The following is a 27,624-nucleotide window of genomic DNA, read 5'->3' on the forward strand; positions in this document are numbered from 1 at the left end:
TGAATTTGGTCAAATCCATAAAATGCATCACTTCCAAGAGTGAACCTTAAACCATGGACTTTAGTTAATAACTAGAGGCCCAGTGCACGAAATTCGTGCGTGGCGTGTGGGGGGGGGTCCCCTCAGCCCAGCCTGCACCCTCTCCAATCCGGGACCCCTCGGGGGAATGTCCGACTGCTGGTTTAGGCCCGATCCTCAGTATCAGCAGTCGAACATCCTTCTCACAATCTGGGACTGCTGACTGCTAACTGCTCACCTGCCTGATCGCCCCTAACTGCTCCCTCTGCCAGCCTGGTCACCCCTAATCGCCTCTGCCTGCCAGCCTGATCGCCCCTAACTGCCCTGCCCTGCTGGCCTGGTCACCCCCAACTTCCCTGCCCTGCCGGCCTGGTCATCCCCAACTGCCCCCCTCTGCTGGCCTGGTTGCTCCTAACTGCCCTCCCTGCCGGCCTGGTCGCCCCCAACTACCCCCTCCTGCCAGCCTTGTCACCCCATGCAGCCTGCTATTCAGTTGTTTGGTCGTCCCTCACTAACCCCCCTGCTGGCCTTGTTGCCCCATGCATCCTGCTGTTCAGTCGTTACTGTTACTGTGACGGCGTCCTGGACAATTTGCATATTCCTCTATTATTAGTATAGATAATATATTGATATTGGGTAGTCAGTTACAGCAAATGTACTACAGTAATGCAAGGTGTATACTTTCTGCTAAGTTTTCTGTAAACTAAAACTGCTAAAAAAATAAAGTCTATTAATTAAAAAAAAAACTAAATGAGCTCCTTTAACATGTTCACTTCACGGCAGGCACTGTGCTGACTGTTGGACAGTATGGTAGGCTAGACAGATGTTATCTTTGCCCTTGTAGATGCATGAGAGGGAGAATGCTACAGGAATGTGAACAGGAAGGTCAGGGAAGACCAGCCTTATTAAACTAATGCTTGATTCCATCAGTTTTGTTTCTGATTATAGTTTGGGGTGAGGGTTGGAGCTAGGGCAGGAATTTTGCAAGGTGACAATAGGGAATAAGTATATGCAGAGGAGACAGCATGTGCAAAGGTGTTGAGGTGAGAGGACAGGGTGTAAAAGCAACAAAAGAATGTGCTTGGAGCACAAGAAGAAGGGAAAGAGTGGTCAGGTGATGCATGTTAGTCTGGGTGCATTGGCCATGCACAGCCTGAAACTTAGACTTAATCTTAGGACCACAAAATCTCATCGAGGGATTTTTCATGATAAAATCTTAAATTATTTTGAAACTATCATAAACACAATATATTTCTACAGGAAAGAAAATAAAAATCAGAGGAATATTATTAATATCAGAGCCTTCTCCTCATCTCTCCCTGTCACATTTCCCCATCTTCCAGTACCCTGAATTCTGTTTTCTTTATTGTATTTGGACCCTGAGAAATAATTGGAGCTATGGAAGTAGGCAGGCTTCCCTGGGGAGGTTTTCTGTGGATGCACATTCCATAGAGAGGTCCTGAGCCAATGCCTCGGACCAGGGAGAAGCGGTGGAGCCAGAAGTGCAGAGCAGTGCAGTCAGAAGAGGAGTCCTGGCAAGAACTCAACAGAGGTGAGGTGAAGAGGAGCTTCTGCGGCACTAATAGCTCCAAAAATAGGTGTTAGCTTTGCAGCTTCCTCTGTGCTGATCAACATGGAAGAGGGCAGGATAAGTGGGCAAGCCCACCTGTGATCCCTTCCATGGGCTTGACACAGGAGAGAGGATTGAATAGGCTTAACCTATTATGAAAAAAGCTGAGGGATGGGACAATGCCCCTGGTCCATTGGAGACCAAGGGAGGTTGCTAGATAGCAGGACTGCATGGCAAATAGAGAAAGAGTTGTGCAAAGATAACCATATTGAAATAGGAACTATTGCCACTGGACAAAGAACAGACTACACAGGGACTGCAAAGAAAGGACCTCTGGGTCTTGTGACTGCCAGTATGCTGACAGGGGTGCCCCACATCCTGATGGGCCCCCAAGGCTGGCCACAGTTTACCAGACTGAATCAGAGGATACCAATTCACAGAATGCCAAACACTGGTGACCCATGGATGTATAAGAACAGAAATGACTGCCATCCTAACTGCAGTGATGGGACACAGCTCTCAGGGCCAGGGCTCAGGAAGGCACCTGTATGAACGGGAGGCAGAGACCAGTGCTAGTCAGTGGGCTCTGAGCTGGGCCCTTGCTTTGCTGGAGGGTGTTGCTTTCTGGTAACTGGGAAGGTGGATTCATGTAACCACACAATTTGCACGTCTGTTGTTCACCAGACTGTCCATCAATTGTCACTGAGCATTCTAGGTCCTGTAACAGTCTTCTTGAAAATACAGCTTACTGGCCAACAACATACCCTGCCATAATGGGGGGTGATGATCAGGAGATGTCACCCGTGAACATGAAGACAGTGTGAAGAATGGCACAGCTCCTGCAGGGCTTCCTCTTCAGGAAACTAGGTTACCCAATTGGGACCACAGTGGGACCTGTGCAGAATCTAGAGTGACCTGCTTGGAACAGAGGGCAATGGCTTGCACACATGTACCAGAGAGGGGTAGGGTATGGACAAGCTGGGGTGAGAGAGAACATAACTGCCCACACTGCTCCCGCCACTAGAACTGACCCTCAGGAACTCATTCACCTGCCCCTTGTCCACACAGCCAGGCTCACCATGCAGGGAAGGCACGTGAATGACTCTGCACCATAACTTGTCCTGTTCCCACAACAGTGTGTCTGATAGTCCGAATCTACTTAACCATATCCTGTGGTCATTACCTAGAATATTTTTAGGTTTTTTGCTATTGCACGTTTAAAAAAATTTTGTCACCAGGCGTTCAATATTATACTAATGATACACTTTACTAATAAGTTCCTGAAATTTCTTTTAAAATTTATGTGATACTCAGTTTTATAGCTTTGCTTTTATTAAATTCACCCTTTCCAAGATTTTTACTTAATTTTTTTATTAAGAAACTAGAAGCCCGGTGCTCGAGATTCGTGCACTGGTGTGTGTGTGTGTGTGTGTGTGTGTGTGTGTGTGTGTGTGTTGCGGGGGGGCGGGGGGGGTGTCCCTCAGCCCAGTCTGCGCCCTCTTGCAGTCTGGGAGCCCTCAGAGGGTGTCTGACTGACGGCTTAGGCCCACTCCCCGCAAGCAGGCCTAGCAGGGAGCAGGACTAAGCCGTCAATCAGACACAGAGGCACAAGAGGCTCCTGGCACTGCTGCTTCACTCGCCAGCCAGCCAGCCAGCCATTGTGAGCCTAGCATCTGGACTTCTGGCTGAGCTGAGCTCCTGCTGTGGGAGCGCACTGGCCACCAGGGGGCAGCTCATGTTGAGTGTCTGCCCCTCTGGTGGTCAGTGCATGTCATAGCAGCCAGTCGTTCTGTTCAGTCGATTTGCATATTACCCTTTTATTATATAGGAAGCTTTGTAACAAAAGATAGTAAGTATCATAGCAGTATTGTACGCACTGGACAGGTTTAACAAATAATATTTGTTCACATTTCTCTTTCTTTAAAGAAATACATTAGGCTTTTCTAAGTCATGTGTCTTCCCTCAAACAGACTTTTATATTTTCTAACCTCATAATATAGAATAAATAGTAGTGCTTTGATTTTTAAAGAAATGCTGTGTTCTTCATGTCGTTCTACACTTGTTTTTTTCAAGACGTGTCCATGTTCATCTTTTTCAATTTTTATCGTTTTAAAGCTAATGCAAATGGCTCTGATGCCAGCCCTCAGGGTCTGACAGGGTAGACTTGCCAGAGGAAAGCAAAGATATTCTTTCTCTTAGATCCGCAGGCAGATCATTTTGGGCTCATCGAATTCTCTCAATCTGTTCCCGTGACCTTTCATTCAGTTTTTACTGAGTTTATTTTAGTTGATGTGGTTTGAAGTGATACACACTGTCTAGTCTTATGGTTTATTGAAAGTTTGGTCATTTTGGAAGATGTGAAAATACATCTTCCTTTTGGCTGCTGTCTGGTTTGACTGCAAGGTGTGTGTTCCCGCGAGCAGGAATGCCAGTTCAACTCACCAGTGTCTTCCAAATAAAGACCATTAGGCTGTGGTTTTAGGTTTGCTTTTCTAAAATACACAGATAGACAGTAACAGATTTGTCCTGTTTTATCATAGACTTGTGAAACCACGTAAGTGGTTAAGTGAGAATTGTGTCCTTTTCTACTTTCTGGATCTTTATTCAGTCAGTGGAAGCACAAGAACCTTTTGCTATTAAACACCTATGATTCAAACTCTGATTCAGTGAGCCCTGGAATTGAATAGATTTGAATACAATTTGGGATGAATCTGTCACTACCCAGGCTCATGCTATTCAAGATTCAGGCACCAAGTGGACTTAATACTGTATCCTGTGAGGTCCACATGTGCGCTATCCAAACTCGGTCATAAAAAGCCAGGGGTGCTTGTACTAGCTTCAGGCCCCCTCTTGGCGTGGAACATTCCTGTGCCCACAGTCAAGCAGCCAGAGCAGCCCTTGTCGTCGATCCACCCTAATTCTCAGAAAGTTCTTGTTTACATTGACCTGGAATGTGCTTCCCTGGATTGATTTGGTAATTCTTTCGGGTGCCACTCAGAATATGCCTGCTTGCTTTATCATGATCTGACTTTTCTCAGCTCTGTAGTATTGGCTTCTGTTGTGAGGGCTTTTCTCCTGGACAGTGGCCTAGGGTCTCCCTGTGGGGCCTGGCTGGCACTGTAGCTTTGGGCAGCCATCAGCTGCCCAGCTCTGGGCTTCTGAGAGTTGGTGCTCACTGGAAACTTACAAGCGTCAGTTCTTTAAAAGCTGAGGATGCCTCCTGTGTCCTCTTGCCCCAAAGTCCCCTCCCTCCCGGCCTCTGCCTTCCTGCCTGGCCTTCAGTCTGGCTCGGCCTGTCAGACCGAACTTCATAGGCCACTCTGGTTTCCTGTCGGTTCCCACTGTGCTCCCAACCCAGCCTGCCTTCAGAAGCTATTCATCTATGAGAGGATGGAAAGAATTACATGAAATTCTCCTTCAGATTGAGATAGCACAGTGACCCAGGCCCAGGACCCCAAGGATACCAGATGGCCAGAAGGAACGCTGGACCACAAAAGTGCCACCACCTTTTCACTCCCTACTCAGAAACATGGGCAGCTGATTTTATCTCCCTGCTACCTGCTTAAACTACCCATTCGAATGTGCAGTTGACCAAGGTTTGACCGCTGTTTGCCCTTTCTAGGGTGGCAGTAATGAGAACTCTGCCATCCTACCCCCTCAGCGTAGGTGCAAAGTCATTACCAGGCAAAGCAGCTGGAAAAGGAATTCACCCGAACGCTGAAATGAAAAATTCCACAAGCCACCTTTTCAGAACGTCTGCCTTTTCCCGCAGCCCACTTTGCCACCAGCTTATGAAAGAGCCAAGCAGAGCCAGCCATGAAGCCAGTTCAGAGGACCTTCCTCTCCTCTGTGCTGCCTCCCTTGTGCTCGAGCATAAGCGTAATAAACTCTGGACATTTTTCTGCGGCTTGGGGAACCCAAGAACTCTAATGCCAGTAGCAATATAACTTTACGTGTGCCTTAACGTCTATAGAATATTGATGCTGAGTAAATACATTTATTTGACCCTTGAACAGTGTGGGGTTAGGGGTGCCAACCCCCTGTGCTGTTGAAAATCCCCATATAACTTGACTCCCTCAAAACCCAATTGTAGTCATCCCTCGGTATCTACAGAGGATTAATTGGTTCTAGAACCCCCACCCCGATACCAAAATCCCAAGATGCTTAAGTCGCTTGTATTAAATGGCCTAGATACAGTGATGGCGAACCTATGACACGTGTGTCAAAGGTGACACTCGAACTCATTTTTTTGGTTGATTTTTCTTTGTTAAATGGCATTTAAATATATAAGATAAATATCAAAAATATAAGTCTTTGTTTTACTATGGTTGCAAATATCAAAAAATTTCTATATGTGACACGGCACCAGAGTTAAGTTAGGGTTTTTCAAAATGCTGACACGCCGAGCTCAAAAGGTTTGCCATCACTGGCCTAGAACAGCACATCTGTGGGCTCCCAACTGCAGATTGAAAGTACAGTTTTCCATTTGAGGTTGGTTGGATGTGAAACCCCGGAGGATACAGAGGGCTGACTGTATTTATTGAAAAAAATCCCCATATAAGTGGACCCATGCAGTTCAGGCTCGTGCTGTTCAGCGATCAACCGTAAATCCATTTCAGCATGGTTAATGTAGTTGGAAAATTCTGCCTTGTTGTTTGCAAGCATGGAAAACTAGAGTTAGTTGGTAGAAAATATATGGATTTATTTAATCCTTGAATCTGAATTTTCAAAGCTATATTTTTTTAGTAGCACTTGAAAATCACATATCAGCGCCCATCTGCAAATAGAATTTTTTAAAAATATTACGTTGTTACCGTTTGTTTTATTTAATGTAGCATCTCTGTAGTAATATGTGCAGTAATACGTCCAGTAACAGATGAATATTTGTTAGGTTGAGGCAGGGCTAACTAGCTTTCAGTAGAGCTTTTGTTCTTGGTTAATACCCTTCTTTTAAAAAAATCTCTTTTGAGTTAGAGAAAAACTGGACAGCTTCATACAGGCAGAGTAAGTAATTGGGGGCAGTGGGTGTGGAATGATATGTCTTCTCGTCCTGAGTGCACAGCTCACTAAGCACAGCTGAAGGGTTGCAGTGGGTGCTGTTCATTCTCAAAGAGGTCTTTAATATTTAAGAGATAATTTTTGGATTATGAAAAATATTTTTCATGTTAAACATTTTTCTCCTGTCTTCTGTCTTCAGTCCATGTACTTTTCTAACAAAGCCTGCCTCTATAGTGTTTGTGAAAGGAGGAGAACGAGAAACTGGTGGTGTTAACCCTCCACCCGTGAGTCAGTGCCAGTTCTGAGAAAGATGCCCTTGTCACATAGAAGACAGTCTGTGGCTCCGCTGAGCTGCACGAGGGCTTTGAGAATGAGAACTGCTTACACCAGGAGACGTGAAGTTCCCACAGACAGGCCCTGGCTTATTGGGCATTTCTGCAGCTTTGAGAGCCATTAATTCACTAGTTGGACTAGGTTATGATAGAATAGTAACTAGCTCTGTGGATTCTCAAAGGTTTATTTGAGGTCAGTGATTGCAGTATGATTTTAGAAAATGTTCTTTCCTTGGAAATTGTTGCTTTTAAGTTTTAATATAGTTTGGGGTTTTTTGGTTTTAAGGAAAGTTTGTGCTTTTCAGAAAGTTTATAGTATATAATGGCCAAAAATAGAGTGAAACAAAAATGTTCATCTTCATTGGAATGCTGATGGCTGCGTTCAGCATTTCATTTGTATGCTCAGGAGTTTAAGTGTGGTAGGTCAGCTACAAGAGATTGCAAACTAGGCTTTTTACAGTGATTCAAATTACATTATTAGAGCTTGAATGGATTTAATGATATTCTTACCTGAGAAGAAACTTTAACAGTTACAGGGTCTTCCACTTGGAGGTTTGAATGTTTATAGACTTAATGTTTGATCAGGAATGTCTGTGGTATGTGTGTGTTTGTGATGCCAGTGTGTATGTGGTAAACATGTATGCTTGTGTGTGTACATGTGCCGTCAGCCCCATATGTAGACATGGCAACATAATCGTCTCCAGCTACTGTCCCACAGTTGTCTTGTTTGGCGGGAAGTGAAAGATGGGTTGAGCTCTTACTCCCTGTGAGCCAGGTCACAGGACTAGGACATCCATGAGCTTGAGTGTGAATCACTTTGAGATAGGATCTTCCAAGGGATTGCGGCTTCCGAGGCTCATGAGTTCTCGTGGGTGGGAAGAAGTGACAAAGTGGTTTTGACAAGGCCATGCTCCTTGTCACTGAATATCTTGGTGCAGATTACTCTGCTGACTTTGCTTGTGTGGCTGACTGCACCCACCTGGCCACTTCTCCTCAGACCTGTAGGGAGACATTGAGGGTTATGGACGTGGAAGTATCGGGGCTGCTGGTCAGGTTGACTGATCTGTTGTTACATCTTAAAGCCGACACAGGACCCAGTCCTGATGTTGTGTGTGCAACCGCTTCTCCATGTGGCTTCTGTTTTGTGTGTCACTGTGACGCATGAGGATAATGAACAAATGCCAGCATACACCAGAACAGGTTTATAAAGTCATGTTCTTCGAGCACACAGCATCTGACATTACTGATTCTGTAATGTATGTTAAAATGTGTCACCTGATCATGGTTTTGCTAACAATGAAAAACAAAGTACAGGCAGCAATGACCACATTTCACTTTTTGTATTTAAAAGCTTGCTAATAGCTAAGAACCTCGTTTGAGCTTAAACAGAGAAGTTCTGTTGCTCCACAGCTGGAGGGGGAAGTGTTCTGCCCCTGTTTTGTTCGTTAGAGCTACAGTATCAGGGATCGGGGTTTGTCAGCAGTGAGCAGAGACAGGTGAATGAGAATGCCTGGCCAGTTAACGATGGATTAACTAGGCAATCAAGGAAACAAAAGCAAAAACACTATCAAAAGTTAACTGAAGATTCTTGAAAGTTAAAAATCTAGTCTCAGTATATAAAATTGATCGTCATAAAATATTTTTTACTGTTAAACATGATTTCCTAGAGGTTTCTGAGAAGTGGGACCAGTGGTGTGTTGGCATCTGAGACATACAAGACAGATGGGACACATGCTGGCCACCACAATGTCCTGGGGAGGTGTCTTCTGCTCACAGTTGTTTTATTGTTTTCTCTCCGTGTTGATGAAACAGCCAGACCAAATCCGTTTGGAATGCCTGGGATAGTGCCACCGTATGTCCCCCCCCAGATGCTCAACATTCCACAGACCTCTCTGCAAGCCAAGCCCATGGTAAGGCCTTTCCTTTCCTTCTGCAGCTGGTTTGCCTGCCTTGGGGACAGCTGGCCTTGCTAGCTGCATATGCATCACATCTTAATGAACACTGAAATAACATCTTAAGCTCCTGAATTGATATGTGAAACAGGTGTCAGTGTTTGTTGAATTAAAAATGGAGCCAAGGCCCACAGTGCTAACGGGAGCCAGGTCCCGTAGGCAGCTTGTGGGTGTGTGACCTGTGCCCTCTGCCCTCTGTTTCAGGCTCCACAGGGGCCCAACCCAGGTGCTCCGGGTCAGGGTCCACACCATTACAGCCTCGCTGAGCCGGCCCTCCCTTTAGAAACAAGCGGAAAGAATCTGACTGAGCAGAACAACTACAGTAACATTCCTCATGAAGGAAAACATACTCCACTGTATGAAAGATCTTCCCCGATCAACCCCGCTCCGAGCGGCAGCCCCAATCACGTGGACTCAGCGTACTTTCCTGGTTCTTCTACGTCGTCATCTTCAGACAATGATGAAGGCAGTGGAGGAGCTGCAAAGTGAGTGGTGGCTTTGTTATGTAGCTCATCCCTGGGGAAGCCACAGCCCGTGGCACCGAGTGCTGTGCTCAGAGAGGCAGTTTGCAGCAGGTAGGTGAGGGTCTCTGTGCCGGGATGGGAGCTCCTCAGACAGGGATGAGAGAGGTGGTTAGACATTTTCACAGGGATTCCCGCTGAACGTCTGCTGCCAGCCGTGGCCTTGGCCCCTTGTTCCTCTGCTGGGGTGGAATTTTAGGAGAATTGGTCGATGTGACCACCAGACGTGGTGAAGTTGTCTGCTCAGGTGCTGCTGATCCTCACTCTGTGGTTTTCCTTGCTGTTCTTGCCCTACCCCCATCCCAGGAAGCATTTTAGGTTAGACGCCTGAGGCTTTCAGTCTCAGCTCCTGGACCAGTGGGAACTTTGCATTTCTTTTGCTGAGTTTAACAACTCATAGGACTCTTCTTGAAATAACACTGTTCACCCAACCAAAACCCTAGAAAGCTGCCAGGCCCAGGCTGGAGTTCTCCCAGAGAGGAGTATTTTAAACGTATGCCCCTAAGTAAATGAATTTTCAGGTACATAATTTGTTATAATCTGATTGAGGAAGTCTTAAATGGACAGTCTTCCTCCCCTCCTTACTTCACCTTATGTGTTTAAGAATCCTGGTTCAAATAAAAGAAAGAAGAAAGGAAAAGAAAAAGGGTCTTTTCTTATAGCCTTATCTCCTTTTCCTGGGTTGGAACTCTAGTTAACAGGTAGATGCCATGGGCTAGTTAGTACTACATTGATTTCTGCTGTAAGAAATGTGCAAGTTTCCATTCTTCCTGCAAGTTACTGATGCTGTAGATTTTTCCTCTCTTGTCCTCTTTTTCTCCATCTGTAAAATGGCACTAATGTCTGCTGACCTCAAGCGGCAGTAACCAAAGAGTTCGCTGTCATCCAGAGATTGTGCGGTGTCTGAAGCAGAGAAGCATAAAATGCTTAAACGCTTACTGCATGTGCAATCCTAAAATGAAGTGAAAAGTCATAACATTCAAACTTTTGAGTTAACCTTTTGGAAAGGAAATATATTTAAGACCTACTGAGTGAGAATTTCTGGGCAGGGGCTCAGAAATCAGTGTGTGTAAATGAGCAACCAGTGTCTCTTTAGCTCATGGAAGTCTAAAAATGGCTGATAGATGTCTTGAACCCCTTCCACTCTGGAATTCTATGAGTTTTCTTTTAAAAGTTGACTCATGTCAGCAAAGTCAAGGCATCTGTGTAGTACATGGTCGTCTTAATAAGAAACATTCTTTCCAGACTGAAACACAGGTAGACGTGAGGCAGATGTGCTTTGTGGGGTGGCGAATGTGGGAGCCAGCAGAGGCCTGGCATGGGGAGGTGTGGTGGCAGCCTTGTATTTTCAGGTAGGGATTCAGAGATAATGCGAGCTGCAGCTTAATTTGGCACACTGCCCAGTTAGACGTAAGTTGAACTTGGGGTGAGTAAAGTTTCTCCTCCCTTCTTAGGTACAGATTCAGTTCCACCCTGTTCCCCAAGGTCCTGGCCAGCATCGCATTCCCTGAAACTGTCCTCGATTTCAGTCACCTCTCCCACTTTGAGCTGTAACTCACTTGTCCACACCCCAACTTGGTGTTTTCACTGCCTTTTGTGGAGAAGCTTCTGGAAAGTGGACTCAGTGTAGGGTCAGCAGGAACATCTGCCGTCTTTGTGATGTGAAGTGTGGTGGAGCACATTAACAGCTAGCAAGGGCAAGAGTGGATCAAGTGCAGCTTAGCAATGTCTTAATTTCCTTGAATCTACTTCCCCATTTATTTTAACAACGAGAGACAGAAGAGTTAAAATTAAGAGGAAATGGGGTACGTGTGCCTGAGGCTTCAGGATTCTGTGCCAGGCATGGTAGGACCTGGGATGAGCCCTGGTCATAGGTGTCCTTGCTTGTGGCAGAATGCTAAAAGAAGGTCAGTGTTCTTGATTTCAGGGCGAAGATTCTAGCCCAGTGATGGCGAACCTATGACACGCGTGTCAGAGGTGACACGCGAACTCATTTTTTGGGTTGATTTTTCTTTGTTAAATGGCATTTAAATATATAAAATAAATATCAAAAATATACATCTTTGTTTTACTATGGTTGCAAAGATCAAAAAATTTCTATATGTGACACGGCACCAGAGTTAAGTTAGGGTTTTTCAAAATGCTGACACGCCGAGCTCAAAAGGTTCGCCATCACTGTTCTAGCCCGTTGAATGTGTCGTGTGTGTGCACTTGAGGCCATGCATAGGATAGAGGGTTGCTTTCCTAGCTCAAAATCCGGTGAGAGCATAAAGTCAGGACATATGGTTGGTTACCTTTGGTTTGGATGTGAATGAAGATCCCTGAATCTACAATTTTCAGATGGTCTTGAGGGAAAGAAATCATCCATTCAGCCAAGCAGCACCTGAGCACTGTGTCTACCAGTGAGCATGGTGGCAGGCAGTACAGACAAGGTGTGGTGCAGGCAGTCTGCAAAGAAGTGAACAGCCCAAGTGATGAGTGTATGAAGAACACCCTGGACAAGAGGGACTGGAGTTGGGAGCACGTCCCCGAGAGGTGAGATTTGAGCTGTGGCAGCAGGGACAGAGCTGGACAGATGTAGGGTGGAAGGAGAGGTGGCTTGACCAGCAGGTCTAGCAAGGTGGAGGCTGGATGATGAAGAGTCTGACCTCTATGCTCGGTGTGACGTGAACTATCACAATGCTTGCTTAGAATGGGCCTGTGGCAGGAGAGATCCCATGATTCTTTGGAAATGAGTTTGCTCTGATCTGGTGTCGTTATCCTTGGGATGGACAGGTATTTGGGAGCCTAGGCCATTTAGCTGGAAATTACTCCACGACCCGACTTCAGCACCTCTTGTAACAGCTTCTGCAGGTTGACTGTAAATGTTTGTAGTTGCTATACTTACGAATTTGACTTGTGCAATAGCAGAGGTGGGAGTCTGCCACCACCCAGCTGGGTGTGTCCCTCTCTGTCACTTCATCATCCCTCATCACTTTTTTAAAAAAAATTCTCACCCAAGGATATTTTTTCTGATTAGTTTTTAGGGGGGGCGGTGGTAGAGAGAGAGAGAGAACATCTATGTGAGAGAAACACATTGATTGCTTGCCTTCCACATGAACCCTGACAGGGGCTGGGAATCGAACCTGTGACCCTTGGACTGCGGGCCTACACTCTAAACCAGTGATGGCGAACCTTTTGAGCTCGGCGTGTCAGCATTTTGAAAAACCCTAACTTAACTCTGGTGCCGTGTCACATATAGACATTTTTTGATATTTGCAACCATAGTAAAACAAAGACTTATATTTTTGATATTTATTTTATATATTTAAATGCCATTTAACAAAGAAAAATCAACCAAAAAAATGAGTTCGAGTGTCACCTCTGACACGCGTGTCATAGTTTCGCCATCACTGCTCTAAACCCTGAGTTAAACCAGCCAGGGCCCCTATCACTTTTCCCTGTTCGATTCCCTCTGGCATTTATACTCCCTTCACTGTATTTTCCACAGGTGGGTCCATAAAATACTAGTAAGTGATACTGTTTCTCTAACAGACATCAATTATTTTTTTAAAGCATGGTGCTGATGGGTCATAGGACTATCTATAATAATAAAAGCATAATATGCTAATTAGACCTTCCGGATGAAGCCGAGGCTGTGAGGGCTGAGGCAAGCCGCCGTGGCTATGAGGGCCAAGCCCCTTGCACGAATTTTGTGCATTGGGCCTCTAGTTATAGAATAAAAGAGAATTGTTCCCCTCACCACCAGAAAAAAAAGCTTCCTACAAATTAAAAAGACAAGTGTTTTGAATGGCAAAGGATATAAACATGCAGGTCAGAGGAAACACAGTTGGTCAATAAAATATGAATGGATGTTCTTGCTCACTAGGAAAATCAAAGGAATGCAACTTCAAACATGATACTTTTTTTTAACCTATGACATTTGCAAACATTTATTAAAAAAATAAGGTCAGTGAGGGAAGTGGATAGAGTTTGTGTGACATGAGGTCTTGGCTCTCTTGGCAGGTCCTCGGCACTTGTGATTTCTGAGAGTCGAGGGCACTCCCCAGAAGGTTTGCACTGTCTGAGCTCAGAGGTGGGTCTGAGGGTGCATTGCAACCACGTTGGCCAGGGCAGAAACATGCCCCAACTCCAAAGCATGTTCTTATGTGAAGGGAAGTGCATGCTGAGGTGTCCTGTGGACTAGCTGGGTGTGAAAGTGCTTCCTGGCTTGTCTTTGGGTTCAGACAGTGGCCCTTTCACTATGGGTGTGTATGTATATACACATGTATATGTGTGTGCTGGGCGGACTCTGTATCTCCTCCACCTCCCCCCCCCTTTTTTTTTAAATACCTAACTCAGGATTTTAGCCTCTTCAGATGTCTTTTCCATCACCCTGCTGGAATGGGCATCGCGGGTTCTTACTGTCTTGAAGTGGGCATGTGTCCCTGGGCAGTTTATAGGTCTGTGCTGGACTGAGAGGTGCCTTGTATACAGGGGCGTGAACTGGGTACCCTCACCAGGGCTGAGATGAGCTGCATTGGTGCCATTGGAACTATCCTGAGTGTCCATTCTCATGTGCAAAATTGCAGCCTCCTGCTGTTGCAGGGGCTCTGTGTCTGTCCGAGGGCTAGGCGAGTGCCTGGGCAGTTATTCCAGACCCATGGCTGTTATTTTGAAGCAAATAAGAAAGAAATGCTGCTTTCTAACTAAATAATATTTTTCTCCTGTTCTTTTTTCTAGAGTATAATCAACATATATTTCTTACTCTGTTCTTGGCAGTGTTTTTGTTTTTCTTCTCTTCCTGGCCTTTGTCAAGTCTTTGTAATCCTGTTTTGGTTGAGTTAAGAGTTACAATTGAGGGGAGGCCAGGGGATTGTCAAGGGCGGGGGAGGGGGGGGGCGGAGAAGGGACACATATGTAATACCCTTTGTAATACTTTAAGCAAAAAAAAAAAAGAGTTACAATTGAATCCTTGTGGGGATGTTTATTTTATTGGCTTTTAGATTCATTGGCTTTTAGAATTTGAATCTGATCTGAGGTTGCCAATTTGAAGATTTAATTCTTTGTTTGATTTTTTTTTTGTAATTAACATCTCAATACAAAGTGATAGAATTGAAACATTAAAAAATAGAATATAGGAAATCACCAATGTTTCCACATATAGAGATATAACTGTTTTCAAAAGATAGGTGAATATTCAAATATCTTATTTTTTACTGCATAACTAACATGGTTTTTACAGTAATGGAATATTTTCTTAGAAATAGCAGCTTACCTTTTTCCTTTTCTTCCTATTTCATACTCCACTTTGTAAGCATGCTTTCTGATCTGTGTATCAATGTAACTGCATATGTACAATGAATATCACTTCAGTGTTTTTGCCTGTCATTGCTGACATTTCTAAATGGATATTTTAAAAGTCCTATTAGGAGAGAAGATAGATTAAGTTTTCTCCATTTTGTTGGTTTAGTTTGAATAGAGTTCCTTCCTTGTACAGTGACATACTGGGACACGTTGGTTCGAGGTATTGTGTCAAGGTGGCATCTGTGGTAAAAACTGCTGGCCCCGCAGAACTCCTGTGGGGCCGTGTGTGGGCTGTGGACTGTCACTGTCAGTGCCCGGAGGACTGCTGACCAGCGTGGAGACCCACTGCTGCCAGGGCCCAATTCTTCTAACATCCCTCGTCTGGTCTTGCCAAGTTCCATTGCCACTTGCTATGTGACCTGGAGCTCACTGGACTCCGTGGGCCCAGCGTGGATGGGAGATCACTGGGTTGTTTGTGAGTTAAATCAGCTGATGAGTAACTGCACTAAGTGATAGCTGTGTTATGCCTTTGGGGTATGGGGTGTACAGGACAGTTCAACAGAGAGTTCATGGTGGCTTCCTGCTTGGGCCACCCACCTGGACCCAGGTCTCAGCAGGCTGCCCAGGGCATGGTCAATGAAACTTTGTGTCTATGTGAGCGGTTTCTGGTCTGATTGTGAGGTGTGAGTAGTTGTGTATAATGAATTGCATGTAGAAATATTCTGAAATCTCTAATTCATTTGTTCTTCAAGCCAAGGCATTTGTTGTTGTATTCAAAATTTTGTTTTCTTACGTTATGAAGTAATATAGTTTTCCTATTGAAATATTCTGAACTTTAAAAAATTGGCTAATGTCCAGATGCTTTTCAGGCAGATTTTAGATATTATAGAATGATTATTAGACGGTCACATGAGCATCTTGATTATGACATTTTATTTTTAGCTTGTGATAATCTATATAGAACAAAACTAAACTTTATAACAAGCCACGCCCCCTGCCACACCCCTTTCCCCTCCTCACACTGTTCTGTGTGCTTGCTGATTGACCCTGGGGCCAGTCACTAGGGCTGTCACATTTGGAGGCTGCAGTTTTAATGAACATTCCTTTGTTGTGCTACCTATCTACTAGAGGCCCGATGCATGAAATTCATGCAAGAGTAGGCCTTCACAGCTCTGGCTGCCTCGGCCCTCGCAGCCCCGGCTTTGTTCAGAAGGTCATTCGGATGCTTGTTCTGCTGTTTTATATCTATTTTTATAGACATAAAACCCTAATATGCAAATCGACCAAACGGCAGAAGGAGCAGCGGAAGGACTGTTCACTATGACATGCACTGACCACTAGGGGGCAGACACTCAAAGCAGGAGCTGCCCCCAGCCCGCAGGCCCCAACTGGTGGCGGCTGAGGGTGGGGCCGACGAACAGGCAGTGCCAGGCCAGCCAAGGCTGTGTGAGTGGGGTCCCCAATTGCCCCGCTGGTCGCCCCGCATATTGGCCCTGATCACCAGCCAGGCCTAGGGTCCCTACCTGTGCACAAATTTCGTGCACCGGGCCTCTAGTGTCACATAAAAGCGATGTCTTCTTTGCCATGTATCTTTAATAGTTGGGTACCTGCTCGATGATGGCTACTAGGTCCTATTCTCACAATTTATAATTAGTTATTAAAACAGACAATAATTACAGATCATGAGGAAGTGATACATGCCATGAAGGAAACAGCAGTGAGAATGGTGGGGTGAGGGGGTGGTTGGGAAAGGCTGCATTAGGATAGTGTTGCAGCCAAGACCTTCAGGATGAGGCGTCACATATAAACACCAGTCTACCATGGAGAAGGAGGGGCGGCAATCCAACAGGGTATGGAAGATACTTCTAATCCTTATACCTGACCAAGAGCTTGCTTCCAGAACATGTACTGACTTCCTATAAGTCTGTAAGAAGTATCATGTAGAAAATGTTCAGATGATTTGACAAGGCATGCCACAAAAGATGTCACCCATGGAGAGGTGCTTATCTTCATCGTTATCAGAGAGTGCACGTGAGACCTGCTGAGGTTCACTCTCTTACCTTTCAAAGGCTAACTGAGTGACTGAATGTACTAAGTGTGTCAAGGAGGGGCCTGGGGTCTCCTGCAGGGTGGGCCCAAGACCCAGCTGCGGGGTTCTCCTGTGACAGGATGTGTACCTATGGAAGATAGGAGGATTAGTGGGTCTTAAAATCTCTCCATCTGTCACATGGGTCAGTAAGAAAGGCAAGCCAGTGAAATGCTCTGCTAGCATGCCTGTGTCCAGCACTGATTTTAGAAGGTACTCTTAGCCCAGAGCTTTGCAGGGGAGGGCGAGTGAAGGGGCGTTGTCCCCATGGGGGCATTGTCTTGTCTGCCAAAGGCTGTAGCTCTGGCTGCTCCAGGAGGATGCTTCTCACAAACCCCTTACATCTCATAAACTTCTCTTACATTGTGGCCTGTAGTGACCAAATGAGCAAAGAATTTGTGAAATAATACCATTCATACCGCATTCACTGCATTCTGTTCTGTTCCATTTTAGTGTTTAAAAAATGCTGCTTAAACCCACTAGATTGTTTTCCTAGTGGGTCACAACCCACAGTTTAAAAAAAAATGCTGTTTGAAATACCTCCTCATGCTGGCATTTCAGATACTCCATAATCTTCCCCATCTCTTGTCCTCACCCTATTTTTTACTACTTTGCCAAGTAAAGTTATTCCCCAAATAAAGTTCAGTTAACTCCCTGTTGTCTGAGCTCACAAACCTGTTTCCTCTCTGGGGCCTGGAAGGTACCATCTACTTCTGACTCGGCCTTGTGTGTCACCCAAGTCTTAGCTCCCTCCCACGACCCTTCCCATGAGGAGGCTGGCCTCCCTGTGTGTGGCCACTTGGCACAGAATACCTTACATTTATTTATAAGTTATGAGTAATGTGATTCAGATAACACTTAACATTCTACTGCCTGACAATTGTCAATTAAATGTGGGTTTTTTTATCTTGTTTCTCCAAGATAAAAGGGAATGTTGCATTTGTGTCTTTTGTATCTCGTGGCGCCAGCACATCCTAGACCATCTTTAAGCTGAGTGGTCGGCATGGGCTAGGCACTTGTTTTCTCTTCCACAGTGAGTGGTTATCACCTACCTGTTGGAAATAGGCAGAAAGTGCTCCTGTGTAGGGTTCTTCTTAGAGATGGATTGTTGGGGGCGGCGAGATTAGTACAGCACAAGGGTTATTCTTGAGTCTGTCACACAGGCCCTTCTTATCATCGTGAGCATGTGTGGGAAGTAGTTGACACTAACAGTAATCATGTGCATTTTATGTTCAGCCATGTCAGTGGGAACAAAATTGGCTGGGAGAAGACAGGAAGCCACTCGGAGCCTCAAGCGCGGGAAGACCCAGGAGACCAAACAAAGGTAGTAGGTTCACGCCTCTCATTCTCTCGAGTTCTGGCTCTTTCAGCATATGGTATTAGGAATTGTTTGAAAGTAAAACACTCTTTCTCTTTTTAAGTATATTGTGAGTAATACAGACATTGGCAGGGAGCTGAGGGGGGCGGGGGGCGGATCACAGACATTGGCAGGGGGAAGGGCAATCACAGTCATATGGGTCAGGGGAAGGAGGCTGGTGGAAATCTGACCCTGTCTGCTGGCTGCCTAGTCTGGCCAAGCACTAGAGCTGTCCAGAGCCCTGTCTCTTATAGCAGCAGTCGTCACCCTTTCGGACCTCATGGACCACAGGTTGGCAACTGCAAACTTATAGAATCTTTGTGGGGATTAAGTGAGAAAGCATTGTGATGTCTACAGTAAAAATGAAAATAAACTACATTTCTCTTATCCCCTTTTCTGCTTGTAGCTATTAATGGTGATATATAGAAGTATCTTTTTAACTGCAAAGCCACATCTGTTCCTATAGGCAATCACTTAGATGACAAGGTCTCTGGCTGGAAAAAGCTTGTTTACATACAAGGTGACAAAATATCAGAAATCCACTTAAAACTCAGAAATACTGTCACCGTGGAATGATTGTCCTATAAATAAGCTTCATGGATGCTTCTTGTTTACAAGCACCTTCCAGTGTGTCTGCATCCTGTGAAACGGGGCCTGTGGGAAACACTCGGAGGTTTCCAGGCATTGCTCTTCTTACGAATAAGTGTGGCGCTTTGTGTTTTAAGGGGTAAAATTCAGCACTTAATTACATACCATTGTAAAGAATGCATTATTTTTTTTCATAACAGAAAAATATATATCTAGGGTGACATAGAATCAAACAATAAGCAGTATTATTTCCAACATTTATTGTGAGAAAGAAAAAAATAATTTATTGTACAAATAATAATTGCTCTTGATAAATAATTCAGACTTTGCCAAAGTTTATAAAGAGAAAACTAAGAGCCCCCTCTGCCTTCCCTTCCCTTGGTCCCACTGCCTTTCGATGCTCTACTCTCATTCCTATTTATTTATACACATTCCTTATTTTGGCAGGTAATTTTTACAGTCTGGGGAGTTTTCAACTAATAATATACCAGGCACAGATTTCTGTGTCAGTATATATAGATATGACTCACCCATTTTAGTGGAATTAGCTTGTTTTTTGCTTTAATTTTTCATAAACACCTTCCTGTGTGTAATTAATTTGGGGCTTTATAATGATCAAACCATTTGGGCTTTTGATTATTCTTTAGATACCAGCTGTGGTGGTGAAGAACAGAGCTGAGTCAGGCCTAGATTTGAGTCTAGTTCCACAAGTCACTGGTCACATAGCCATGGGTAAATGACATGCTCTCTCTGAGCATTAGTTTCCTCATCTGTAGAGAGGACCATGCCTACTTGGTGTTAGGCAGAGTCTGCAAGGAAAGTGTAAACAGAAATTCGCCACATGGGTTAGCAAGCCCAGAAAGCTACTGTCTCCCCACAGGGCACTCAAGGGAAAAGCTATGGTGCCCCCACCCCTCACCCCTAAACACAGGCAGGTGGGCATCCACTCACCTCTCCCTCTGTCCACACAGGGGTGGGTCAGTGCTCCCTTGTCTTCCGGTGGTGAAGGTGTTAATTGTGTCTCTAGACAGGACTCTGTGTCACAGGTGGACAGACAGCATGGCGTGACCCTGTTTTCCTCTTTCACCCATTGCTCTGTAGGTAGAAGGTTCGTCCACTGCCTCTTCAGGCAGCCAGCTTGCTGAAGGAAAGGGAAGCCAGATTGGCACTGTCCAGCCAATTCCATGCCTCCTCTCCATGCCCACCAGGAACCACATGGACATCACCACCCCTCCTCTGCCCCCTGTTGCACCCGAGGTGCTGAGAGTAGCCGAGCACCGTCACAAGAAGGGGCTGATGTACCCGTACATCTTCCACGTCCTGACAAAGGTATGTGCAGTGGTCACTCCTGGGGTATGGCTGCTTGCTTTGGAACTGTTTTTCTATCTTATACATTTTTTGAAACAGAATTCATTTTCCCCTTTCTAAACTTTGAGTAAAAATAACAAAAATGTATACTTGTAAATACAATAAAAGAACTTGGGAAAAGTCTCATTTTCTCCTTCAATGTAGTATAAAATATTTCTGAAACTTCTAATTAATGACACATCACATTATTTTCTGACTTGTAATTTTATTCTCTATTTCTAATTTCAAAATTTCTTACACTGCATTTGTGCCATAATGTCAGGTTTAATTCCAATGTCGAATATGGTTATCAGCCCCAGAAATGCCCCCTTGTGTGGGTGGCTGAGAGGACTTTGTGTATTTTGACTTGTTCTTCCATCTCATTGAGTATGATTTTTAAAGCACTTCTAGCAAAAAATGGAATACAGGGGTTGTAACATAATCATAGTAAGAAAATGCAATTTATCTTTTTACATAGTGTAATAATTTCACGTTGTTAGTCTTATTAAATGCATGCTTAAATAGTTATTCAGTATGGCATTAATTGGTTTTGATTCTTGGTGTCTTGAATGGATCTATGTGTATTTAAATTTCTTCAATGATTTGTAGTCTTTATCTTGGTACTTATTATCACAGACTCATAGTTTAACAAGTTATCTTGGTGACCAGACTTTTCATGCAGAGTTGGTTTATTACTATATGTGTTTTTAATGTTTTCATCAGCATCTATACCACCCTGTATAATCAGACTTTTTTCTTTCTATTTTCTGCAATCCATCTATGGTTTGTAAAAGGGAGGCAGCGAATGCAAAAGTTACTCCTGTTCCACAGCACCCCCAGCTGGGCTTCGATTGTTAACTAATTCAACATTGCTTACGTTTATAAGCCAAAGACTATTTAGACCAGTACTATTTACTCAACTCTTTTAGTTTATTTTTAAATTGTAATTACCTCCAAATCTCAGCTATTATTTGATATGGGTATCCGTGTATTAAGTATCACTTTTGAAATTGTGATTGTAAAGTAAACATTTTATTTTTCAGGTTCAACATAAGTTGTAAGGGTAAGTGAAAAGTTACTGTTGATGGATAAGTATTTTGCTAAATTAAAGGGACCAAGGTTTTCAGAAGATTGTGCCCTTTCCCCCTGGTGTTGTTTGGGATATAAAGTCCCTGGGCCCTGCTGTGTGTGCCCTGCCACGCTGGTGGGTATGGCTGGGCGATCTGTTAGATCAATATGAGTGCTGCAAACTGCTCATCTTCATTACTCACTGATTTCAAGGGCAAATTTTCATAAAAATGATTGTGGTTAAGAAAAGTAAACTTGACTGTCTTTTCTGATTTTAAAATGTCACCTAAAATTTTTCAGTGTATTAGGGAAAAGTTTAGACTGGAAGGCCTGCTGCTTTCAGTCAGCTCACACCTCTGTTACCAAGTTGTCTACGCGGAGGCCATCTCACTGTGATGAAGCTTTGTAGGAATGTAGAGTTTAAAAGCTCATCGTATTGAAGGAATTGGTACTCCCTAGGTGAGAGTGCTCGCCATGCTAGCATATGAAGGTTCTGAGGGTCAGGAGAAAGACCAGTTCTGAAGTTAAATGTGTGTGAAAGAAACAGCAACTGTTATGAAATTATTATTAAAAGAGATATATGAATAAATTTAGTAGACATTGAAGGTCATAAATATATTTTTCTGTTATAAATATATGTAAATAAAATTCCTTGCAAAATCTCTTGATGTACCTCAATGCCACAAAATATCCAGGGCTGGACCACAGAGTTTTTGCTTATGATCACAGTAGTCATTTGTCTCCTGGAGGCATGGTCCTGCACCAAGGTGAAGGCCCTGCCCCGCTGGCCTGGGACCGTGAACAGAACGGGCGCCCTTCATGTTCTATCGCAGCAGCTGTCACGCCCCCTCACCCAGTGAGATAAGTCTTTCAAGTACCGGCTGCACTAGGGTGGAGGCCTGCTACATGCCGAAAACTTTACAAATAAACAGCATTACAGAGAGTTCTATGTGGTAATTTTTAATGGAAGAAATTGGTAAAGAAAAATTGACCATTTTATATTCAGGATACTAGTTTCTTGGATTTCATGTAGGTCATTAAAAATTACGAATTCCATTACATATGACCATCCTGACTCAAATAAAATTTGCAAGTTCTCAGCATTTTCTATCCTATTTGCCATCTGATGTTTTCTGTCTAGATTGTTTCAAAGACTTTGGGATCAGTCATGTGGTTTTCTTTTGTTGTTGGTTCTAGATTGAAAATAAAACCATGTAGATTTTATTTTGACTCTTTGAGCATATGTTTTGGCTACAACCTACTAAATGAACTCTCCCTAAAAATCTTGATGTAGACAAGTTGTGAAGTAACTGATTTGGAATAGAATTGCAATGTCATTAACTGGAGATAATACAGTATATTTCTTTGAGTTTATTGTAAATTCAACATGAAAAATGTGCAATATTATTCTGCTTTCTTCCATGCAAAGGGTGAAATCAAAATTGCTGTTTCTATTGAAGATGAAGCCAGCAAAGACCTGCCTCCCGCCGCCCTGCTCTATAGGCCAGTTCGTCAGTATGTTTACGGAGTCCTGTTTAGCTTGGCAGAAAGCAGAAAGAAAACTGAGAGACTTGCTTTTAGAAAGAACAGACTTCCACCAGAATGTATGTACTGTAAAATCCATTGTTTGTTTTCCTCGGTTCCTCATAATCTCATGTGCATTTTCTAAAGCCTTAGAAGGATCATGACTGAGATCACCCTGCGTGCCCCCTCGCAGCGAAGGTGGGCTTCATTTGGGCTCTTAGGAAAGGAGGACAGCCACCAGCTTTTTCTCTCAGTAACATCCCAGTAATAGTGGTTATTTGGTAAAATGTTAAAACTGTAGGTTATGCCTTAAACTGATCTGCAAATGGCCCTGACCGTCACTGTCCTGCTGTGGTTAGCGTGTCTCAAGCAGGGTGACGGCAGGGTCTGCTCTGCAGAGGTCAGTGTTCCTGGGAGGTCCCACCAGCTGTGCGCTCACCACTTTGTGTGGTTGGTGTGTTGCTCACGTAGCCCCGATGCCAAAGGGCACATGTGTGTGATGGTTTCCCTCAGATCCCAGCTGATCCACTCTGGGTTGGAGGGAGAAGTACAAAGACAAAAAGTATTATTTCAAACATTGGCAAACATTGAGGTCAAAGCAGTTTCCATCTTCTAGTAAAAGTGCCTTTTTGTTCTAGGTAATATTATCTTCTAATAGCAAATACAAAAGTCATTGTATATTTAGTAGGCAATATAGAAAAGTTTTCCAAAATTTATAGTCTGATATAAGAATATTATGAACTGTGAAGTTGTAGACTACAGTCTTGTCCGCCTACTAAGGAGAAGTAGTGACCTGCATGGGGCCAGGTCAGTGCAGACCTGGGGGATGGGTGCAGCTGACCCCCTCAGGGACGGGTGTACGAGTGGGGCTTACCTTTGGAATTTAACCACAGAGATTCTAGCAATGCTGAAAACTCAGGTCCATAGATTCTTAACTTGTCCTTTTTACTATGACAAAGTTATGATTTCTGTAAGCCTTTAAAAGGAAGCATCTGGCTGTCACTACCCCTGCTTGAGGACAGCTGTGCTGAGAGTGGTGCTGGGCTGTTTGTGCGACTGTAGCTGGAAAAGGTGGTGCAGACCCCAAAGGGCCGCCTCTAGCTGCCTCGGTCAGGGCCAGTTTGTCAGCGGGCATGCTTTGTAGAGGCCCAGTATGCTCCTGATGTACATTTTCTCACCTTGTACATACTCTCACTTTTTCCTTGCATCATGATTCATATGCTCAGAAAAGAAGGACCTTTCTTACTTTGCACAGGGTTGGTCAGTTTTCCGTGCTGGCCTACCCAGGCCACCTGGCTCTGCAGCTGTGAAACCCTTCCCTCCCCCTTTGGTTCTTTGCTGGGCTTAGAATGCATGTGCTACACAGAACTGTGCAGGACTTCCTGACATGTCCTCAGCACTATCACCATTTTGGTTTTCATGGTGAAAGGCTATTCTTATTTTTATTTGTGTGTTCCAGGAACATAGTTCTTTATACAACAGAATTCTCAGCCGTTTTTAGTGATCTCAACCTGGGGTCCCTCAGGTGAATTTCAGGGCAGCTCCCCTTTGCAGTGTTCACAGTAGCCTGAATGTGGGTGGTGTGCTTCGTTCACACCCTCAGCAGTGGGCAGTGTGAGTCCTTGGCATCTGCTTTGTCCTTGCCCTCCAGTTCAGGAAGTTCTGTGTCGCAGTGAGCTGCAGGTACTCTCAGGAAATGAGTCTTAATCTTTTCTGCCGTGCTGCAGGTCTGCAGTTTAAAAATACTGGAATGCACAGCTAGCAACATGCAGCGTGCTCCCTCCCTCCTCGTCAGTTCTTTTGTACCTGGTGTTGCAGGTGTCCTGCTGGCCTGGGAGAGGCTGTCCTGTTAGCAGACAGTAGGGGAAGCAAAGGGCAGGGGTAGGTATTCACTAATGGACTGGCATCCTCTGAGCATAAGCAAGAGAGAGGCAGTTTGTAGTGAAGGGCTGAGTGTGTAGACCACACCGCAGGCCCAGCGCTATCTCACAGAGAAATGCCAGGTCAGCTTGCCGGCAGCAGGCCAGCTCTCTAGCTGGGGCAGGAGGGCCTTGGAATGGAGTGATCAGAGAAGAAGGGAGATGGGTGATACGCTTGGGAAGACTCAGATGGGCTCTGTGAGACTCTAGATCGGGTGGGAGAGGCACCGGGGGATGCAAAGGAAAGGAAGAGGAAGGCACGCCAGCATTCCTCTTCAGACATGGCTGAGATGAGTGGAAGAGGCCTTAGCTTCAGAGACAACTCAGTAGGCATCTCTCTTTCCTTTCCTTCTCGGTACCACTCCCCATCCCACTCCTCTGATTTGTTTTTAAGTACAGGATATAGAGTCGTTTGTTATTGTTGTGTTACTTTTGGCCAATGGGAAGTATTGAGTGGGGAAAGAAGATGAATTTAGCAGAGAGAATAGAAGGAGGAGTGATGTTAGGGTTAGTTGGGAAGGGGGAGTGGGGTACTTGGGCTACCTTTCTTGGTGAAGGCAAGAACTGACTGAAATATGTCTGGTTTGGTTTGTGAAAGGGAGCCAGCTGTTACAAGGAAAAGGGCCTGGACTTAGGGGTGACACTGGAATGGGGTGTTCCTCCATCACAGAGAAGGGCCAAGGCACTGAATGGCCAAGTGCAGTTCAACATTTAATACTTCTTAAATGGCACGTTGGATATATGTTTGTTAATGCTGTGTATCCCTCTCCTTGGGGAGTGTCCAGCAGCAGTAAAAAAGTGAATGAGTAACTGATGCAAATACAGGGCTTGTTGGAATGGAGACCCAAAGTGTAGGGTATTGAGAACGACGCTCGTGTGTGACAGTGCATAGTCACTAAGGGTCTGGCAAAGGTCAGCTAAACGCAGTGCAGTTTTTTCTGCTCAGGTGACAGGAACGTGGGTTTTGACTTTTCTGTGGGCAAGGAGGACCCATTGAAGTTTGGGAAACAGTGATATTTCTTTTTAGAAAGATGGGTTGGATAGGGACTGTGGCAGAGAGAAAACCTTGAAATGGGAAAGAAAGGCTGGTTTCGATGCCCCCTCTCTAGACAAAGCTGAATTAGCCTCTGGAACTTGAATGTTATCTAGAGAAATGTATTATTAAAGTGCTTTTACAAATAAAAATTTACCTCTGGAAAGATGTGTAAATTTGACCTGTGAATTTGCAAGTTGAGAGACCTTTTAGCTTATAAGTTTGGTGAGTGAAACATTCACAAGTGGCTTTAGAATTGTGGTCTTTTGGTGGAGCTGATAACATTGAACTTCTTTCATGCATTCGTTATGTTAATAAGGGGAAAACAGCCTGCAGAAAAGGCTTATATAGAGTAATACACATCCACCAATCTCATAACTAGAATGCCACATCTCCACGTGGTTGAATTTTGTCCGTGGAATCTTCTGTGAGTATTGAGCCTGTCACTCTGCACCCCTCTGTCCTCTTTAGCAGTGTTAAGATTGCTTCCTAGGACTCTTCATTAGGTTCCAGCTGGCTCTAAACACTGATTCTGATGATGCCACGGCTTTAGGTGTCCATGCCTGGGACAGCTAAGTGACTACACATTTTATGTTCTTACGGAGAAAATGCTGTAAGCTTCTTGGCACTCTGGATGAGAGGGGAAAATGACAGTGTCTGGTTGTGCTGAAAGGGGTTGACCTTGAACGGTTTCTGGGGAGTTCTTGGTTGACAAGATTTCAAAGATGAGTTTGTTAAAATCTTGTTTTACCTGCGATCATTCTTAGGTGAAATGAAGTCAGTGGGACTTTGCGGAAGATTCATAAACCATGTAAAAGTGCACCATGGGGTCTTGGGACAGATATGCTCCTCAAATACCTGCTGGCTTTGCCGTCCACTTTGGTGTCTGGTAGCCAAAACCATGCTATGTGGGTTCCAGTGAATCTGCCTACTCACATGGGGGATGCAGCCACGTTTGAAAATGAGGGCTTTGATCTAATACAGCTCAGAACGCTGTTCATGCAGGTGCGTGTTGCTGTGTGGCCACTGTGACAGGCGTTTTCCATGGAGGGTTGTCATCAGAAAGAATTCGTTAAAGGGCATATTGAGTCTGAAGGGTTGTTTAAAAATATTTAACTCTTACTAAATTTAAGACATATGTCCTTATGATTAATTGATCATAATCTATAATGAATTTTTGTGTGATTTATCAATGTTTCACTTTAAAGTCATTATATGGCTAACGTAGTTTATGTACAATCAGATCCTTACAAAATTATAGCCTTTGAAAATCATATTGTATTACATGCTGGCAGATTATTTTCTATTGCTCTCTGTCCATCCCTAGGTTCTTTAATATTGCTTTCAAGGAATACTTCAGAATGTGTGTTTGTAATGGCAGTATGCTACCCAAGTCACTTTTGTGGAATTCCATGTCCCACTAGTGAGGCCAGCAAAAGACTCTTGACCCCACACAAGCAGATTTGCCCACATGTGCTGGGTGGTGGCAGTGACAGCTGGAGGTGGCAGCTGTATGGTGGCAGTGGAGGATTTGGGACCAGGAAGCTGCTTCTAGAGCTGCTAGAATAAAGGCTGTCTGGAGACAGGTATGGTCTCAGCCAGCCCTGCCCTACAGGCCTTTTGTATGTGAAATCAGGTGAGGGAGCTGCTTCTAAGACATGCTCCTGCCCTGGAGGCAGCTCTGGCCTTTGCTGCCCTGTGGCTCTTTTTCCTAGGGGCACTACTCGGCCTCTGGGCTCGGGTTCCCAGCATGCTCCCCAAGGGTGAATGGAAGGGACCAGAAGAAAGGGCTCAGGCTCTAAAAAGATGGGAGGACAGCTCGGCAGGTGTTGCTCAGTGGTTGAGCATCCACTCATGAAACAAGAGGTCACTGTTTGATTCCCGCCAGGGCACATACGCAGGTTGCTGGCTTAATTCCCAGTATAGGGGGTGTGCAGGAGGCAGCCGATGGATGATTCTCTCTCATCACTGATTTTCTATTTTTCCCTCTCCCTTCCGCTCTCTCTAAAAAATCAATTAAAACAT

The 27,624-nt window shown here is 44.5% G+C and overlaps 1 protein-coding gene across 2 annotated transcripts in view; it reads left to right on the plus strand.

Annotated features, from left to right (window-relative positions):
- FAM120A (family with sequence similarity 120A) overlaps positions 1–27,624 on the plus strand; it is a 92,916-nt gene that overhangs the window by 28,786 nt on the left and 36,506 nt on the right. For both annotated transcript variants that reach the window (XM_023745752.1, XM_023745751.1), the window contains exons 5-9: positions 8,731–8,828; positions 9,075–9,355; positions 18,000–18,087; positions 19,810–20,037; positions 22,553–22,727. In XM_023745752.1, coding sequence (XP_023601520.1) covers positions 8,731–8,828; positions 9,075–9,355; positions 18,000–18,087; positions 19,810–20,037; positions 22,553–22,727 — 870 coding nt within the window. The remainder of the gene's footprint in view (positions 1–8,730; positions 8,829–9,074; positions 9,356–17,999; positions 18,088–19,809; positions 20,038–22,552; positions 22,728–27,624) is intronic.

The sequence above is a fragment of the Myotis lucifugus genome, unplaced genomic scaffold, assembly GCF_000147115.1.
Source record: "Myotis lucifugus unplaced genomic scaffold, Myoluc2.0 scaffold_577, whole genome shotgun sequence".
Taxonomy (NCBI): domain Eukaryota; kingdom Metazoa; phylum Chordata; class Mammalia; order Chiroptera; family Vespertilionidae; genus Myotis; species Myotis lucifugus.